The following is a 5,567-nucleotide window of genomic DNA, read 5'->3' on the forward strand; positions in this document are numbered from 1 at the left end:
CACGAAGGAAAACAGTCTGTGGTGGTCTCAGTTTGGTGATTTTTGTGTCACAGGTTTATGTGCTTAATACAGGGACCTCCAGGGCCTTTCCAACAGCGCTGCGGACCGGGGGGCAGTATTGTGGAAATGACAGTCTTCACTAGTGGGGATAATTACAAAGCTTTCTTCGTTATTAATGAGCATACATGTTTTTATTGAATATTTGAAGAACCAGCAAAAAAACCAGAAACTCTTGAAGAGGACATAAAGTCAGAGATAGAAACGACAATGAGCAGGTGCATCTAGTACAGGTAGAGCTGCTGCAAAAACCCACAGAGCCCAGCAGCCAGTGCAACAAATTCTGGATCCTTTGCTTTTAGTTAGCAGTTAGCATTAGCAGCACATGCTGCGTCTGATGTGAAAGTACCTTTATGCTGCACACTGTGACTCACAGCCATGGTCCCAGGCAAGCCCTGACTTTGTGTTAAACTAATCCTAAAGTAATAATGGTATTTCTAACCACTGATATACCACAACTTTATCCTTTCAACAGCTACTGAAAGTTAGGGGACCTAGCTTCTATCGGATATTTACATAGAGATCCTCCAGCTTCAAACTGTATTACCCTTCAAGGACCTGCAGTTCAAAAAAGCGCTCCTCCGACAGCCAAACCCATCTGTTCTCTGTTTGGATAGTTAAATTTGGCCAATGTCGTGTCAATCACAATCAGATGAAAGGAAAACGGGGTCAAAATTCGTACTTGTAACTTGAAACTTGAGTGCAGTTTCACACCTATTTTAAGTCCACACACAAATCTGTTTTACACTCACACAAATTCTTTTTACACATACAAATCCTGATTTACAAGTACAAAATATTTATGACCACAATTTGAGCCCATAGACTCACATGGTTTGTAGTGATGCATTTTGGCTTGCTTGGAGTTCCTTATGTGAAAAAACCACACCAAACCAAACAATGTGAAAAAAGTTCTAAACTAAGTTTACAAACTCATCAGCTGATTCGGACCAGAGTATATGAACTATAAGTGGAGACAGTGTGGACTAAAAGAGGGGTTGTCCTGTTGGGCACTCCCACCTCTCAGGTGCAGCCTTGGAGGGTCGGCCAACCCACTGTTTTACCCATGTCTAATTGGAAACTATTTATAAGGATTGTAGATTCTAGTTGATTATAGATTAATACCGACCAGTATAAGGCAATGATGCCATCTTTAATTTGGTAAGGGATGATCCCCTTATTTTGAAAGTTTGATTGCACATTGACTAAGGAATTGTAAATCACAAGTGGTTTGCCAAGTCAGAAAGCAGTGACTGTAGCTGCTGACCAGTCTCCATGATTGTGAACTTGTCTTGCCACAGAAGATGAAGAACATCAGAGAGGCAGCCAATTATTTCTGTATACTTAAATAAATCCTTTTTCTGTTTTCAGAGAAGATCCTTTTTAATTCAAAATTGTTGTTGTGTTTGATAGCTTGTAATGACATCGATCGCTGGCCAACGCCTCATCCTGGACGAATCCTGACGCTGCCTATCATGGGTGTAGTCCTCAAGGTACACTCACGCACTAAGTTGAAACCAGTAGATGTTTAGTTTTGACATGTCGTGACAGGTAAAGAACAGGTCTAATTAATAAGTTTAAAGATGGCTCGATTCAATTTCCCACGATAGGCAAATATTTGTTTAATCAGGCAGTCTTGTTCAGGTAGAACAAGAATGCTTCGCAGTCAGCAGTAACCTGTACTTTAAAGCAGCATTTAGGGGCTTAGTGAGGTAACTTCAATGTTTTCAATGTTATGAAGTTGGTTCACTACTTCTGTGTCCTTCATGTCTTTTATTTTGTTTTAAAGAGTACAAATTGGTACAGTTCTGGGACTGAAGGTTTGGTTTAGTTAAGTTTATCACTTTAATGAGTGTTTTAATACATTTGTATTTAAGAAAAAATAAAATAAAAATCTGATTTCAAAGTGCTTTAATTCAGCAGTCGTTCACTGTTAATGATCAAAACGTGTTATTAGAGTGGGTCTTTGAATTTTACGTGGTTGCTGGTAGGGAGCATAACAACAGCAGTGGCTACAATGACTCCAGACATGCTCGTAAAACTATGAAACGAGTTTGATTATTGTAAGGACGAATGTTGTAAGTCTAGGGTAGGGTTGTAACTAAAGATTTTCTTCAATTACTCGATTAGACAACGACTATTTCAGTAACTCTTATCTCCGCTTCCTGTGGGCAGACCTTCTGTTCTATGCTCCATCACCCTGTTGTCTCGTCCCACAGCAAATTAAAATAAAAACCCAGGAAGCATATGAATTTGAAAATAATCAAATGTATTTCTAACATTTCTCAATATGACAGAGTAAAAATGAAATAAATAATATTATTTAAGTAATACAAATTAAAGTGCTAGTAGTATTTAAACAAAAAAATAACTGCAAACAAGAAACTAAAAATAGTTTGTGTAAAAGTTCAAACAAACTTCAAAGCAAAAAGATTTTTTCCAGTCCAAAAAGAGAAGTTTCCAAAGTTTACAGATGATTCAGTTCATGAATTTACGATTGCACTAAACATAATGTGGAGTGAGGTTTGCTCCTATCTTTGAGATGATGTTCCCAACTGCTGCTAAAGATGCACTCTTTCATGACTTCAGCCATTTAAGAGTTGCATGATCCTCTTTTCAGGACAAACTCTTTCATATGCCTGTGGATAATACTAGTAAGAAGGAGCTAAACAGAATTAGAAAAGGCCGTCACTAATTACAAATGTGGTTGTCTATCATTGTTTCTCTGATGAAAATCTGTGCTATGTGCTGCAGGTTCGCATCCCAACCTCCTATGATAAACCAGGAACGTCACAGCTGGTCCAATCCGCCCAGGTGATCTTACACTCGCGTGCGCACAAACACTCAGTGTCTGTTTGTATGATGTCTGATGACACACTGAGCATTATGTGAATATTAAAGCTGAAAGTGTGTTTTTGTGTTTTAGAGTGATAGCATGGTGTCCATTGTGCTCCCAACAATTCATGAAGTGGACCTCTTCAGGTGAGTCCTGCAGGTCAATGCTGATTTAGACTAAATCGTTATAGAGCCTAAGATGCAACCTATGTTACATAATAGTCTCATTGCCACATTAAAGCTTGTGATTGGTGTTAATTAGCTTGTTGTCATGTCCCAGTCTGTCTTTTCGTGCAAGTCTTGGTCGCCGGCATCCATCCATTCTCTTCTGCTTATCAGGGTGCTAGAGTGTATCCCAGCTGTCATTCACACCTATAGAATCATCAATTAACCCAGACCTTCCCAAAGTGTGGGGCCTGCCCCCTAGGGGGGTGCAGAGCCATTGCAGGGGGGGGCACGGTATGAAAAGGAAAAAAAAAACAAAAAATACCCGCTTGGACACTGCTAGCATAATGGACAGCTTTTTGACGGGGCGCCCACACAAATGCAAAGCAGGAGATGAAGCATAGCTCAATATGTTTCCAAACCAACTTCATTCTAAGCCAAAGACTAGAAAATCTGGTGAAGCAAATCTTCCCTTTGGCTTCACCTGCACAAGTGCCAAGGTAGGTCTCCCCTGCATAATTGGTTTTCCCTTTGTCTGGAGCATGTGCTGGGTTCTTCAAATCACAAACAGTATCCCACATTCTTGATTTTTAGTTCACAAACACTTCTTGTAATGACTAACTACTCATAACATTTTGGAGATGTTAGCTCTTTATACAGTAAAGTTACAGTGGGATACAAATAATATCAGGCTGATCCTGCCACAATTTGTTCCCCCTGTTCAAATCACGGACAAACAGTATCCCACAGCTGTTTATGTTTTTAAACCCATTTTGCACAGAGAGGCATTTTTTGAAAAATGTATTGATAGCAATGTTGAAATTTATTACACAGGAAAAAAAACAACTACACGTAAAATAATCACACCGTGACGCCTCTGCCTTTGTAAATAAAGGGACATTAACTGCGTGTGTATATGTGTAAACCTGCAGATAGAGACAAAATACTGTTAATCTGAATATCTGCCAGTCTGCAATTCATCTCATGTAAACAATAACGTGGCGCACAGCGTGACGTGAAAAAAGGCACATACCTTTGACATTGCGTGACCAACTCTGTATTCCTCGTCCACATGTAAACCCAAAAAAGGAGTTTTAAATAATCTCAGTTTTCGGTGATTCGAAACGCCGTTTACATGTGGACGAAAGGTCCAAACACAGAAACAGCTGCGTTTTCAAAAATACCCGTGTAGGTGTGGACGTAGCGTAAAAGAGTTAGTAGTTTATTTTCTTACTACCTGTAATTTATTGCAGATTACTTGTATTTAGTTAATTGTTTTCTAAATGTTTAAGGTGTGAAATAAACCGCAATGGAGCAAACTATATGTGTGTGTGGTTAAAGGATGTGTTTGGGGGGGCAAACATTTTTCTTGTAAAACAAAGGGGTGCCTGGCAAAAAAAGTTTGGGAACCACTGAATTAACCTAACCTCAATAATTGCATCTCTTTGCACTGTGGGAGGAACTTCACGCAGAAATTCCACCGTACTCCCAGATGGTGGAGTCGAACTCGGGACCTTCTTTCTGCACCGTGCTGCCAGCATATTTTATGTATTTTACCATTATTGTTGTGTGACAATGTCTAGATTGGATTAGCGTTATTTATATGTTAGGATTGTTTAGGTAATTTTTGGATATTTTTTAGTGACTTGCTTTGGTATGATAATGTATGTTGGGATTGTATTTGGTGTATGTTATCTGATGTTTGGGCCCCTATTTTATAAGTCGAGAAAGGCGATCTCCATCCATTTGTTACAAATGTGTGTCATTATATTGCTGATCATCATAACTTACATCGAGGTAATAATTGTTATGCTCTCACTGATCTGTTTGAAACCTGGTGCGTGGCACTGAACGAGCCAGTCGGCTGCAGACTGCATCGGTGTGAATTTCCAGGGACGTACACGTCAGGTTAAGGTGTAACGTGTACCTACAGGGTAGATTTAACACAGAAATTTAAGTCCTCTGTCACAGTGTTCTTCTTGCTTCGGACATGTTTTGTCCCCACCTGCTGCTTAATCATGGTACTGTCACTGAATCAAGAACAACATCACTTGATGCTTCAGCTGAGGAGAACTGCTTATCCAAAACAAAACACTGAGAGAAAGTGAAGACAGGCCTTTCGCAAGGAGGGTTGATTTCAGTGTTTAGTTGGCGTCTCTGAAAACTTGCTTCTACCTTGTGTCTCTGTGGGGGAGGTGCAGACAAAATGAATAGTCATGCCCATTATTAAAAGGTCAGAGTTACTGTTTTGGGTGCTCTGCTGTGTAAATCAGCATATTCTGTATTCAGGTAAAAAAGAATATTAATCACCTAGCTTGGTGGTCGTGCTCCTGACCAAATCTGCTGAAACCTTTTAAGACTTTCAGGTTCTGAGGTAAATTAATAAAATTGAAATCTAGCAGTTCAACAAGGTTCAACCTGAGAATGTAACACAGGCATGTGTCTTTGACGTTTCCAAAATTGACTTGGTTTGCAAACAGTGGGAAAGAGACTTACTCCACTCATTGTCC

The 5,567-nt window shown here is 39.6% G+C and overlaps 1 protein-coding gene across 1 annotated transcript in view; it reads left to right on the forward strand.

Moving 5' to 3' along the window:
• The window catches only part of dennd6a (DENN/MADD domain containing 6A), a 20,220-nt gene that overhangs the window by 8,583 nt on the left and 6,070 nt on the right, over positions 1 to 5,567 (forward strand). Inside the window, exons 7-9 of the mRNA XM_005724416.1 lie at positions 1,471 to 1,550; positions 2,812 to 2,871; positions 2,984 to 3,039. Coding sequence (XP_005724473.1) covers positions 1,471 to 1,550; positions 2,812 to 2,871; positions 2,984 to 3,039 — 196 coding nt within the window. The remainder of the gene's footprint in view (positions 1 to 1,470; positions 1,551 to 2,811; positions 2,872 to 2,983; positions 3,040 to 5,567) is intronic.

The sequence above is a fragment of the Pundamilia nyererei genome, unplaced genomic scaffold, assembly GCF_000239375.1.
Source record: "Pundamilia nyererei isolate P.nyererei 1_Seehausen unplaced genomic scaffold, PunNye1.0 scaffold00012, whole genome shotgun sequence".
NCBI lineage: Eukaryota > Metazoa > Chordata > Actinopteri > Cichliformes > Cichlidae > Pundamilia > Pundamilia nyererei.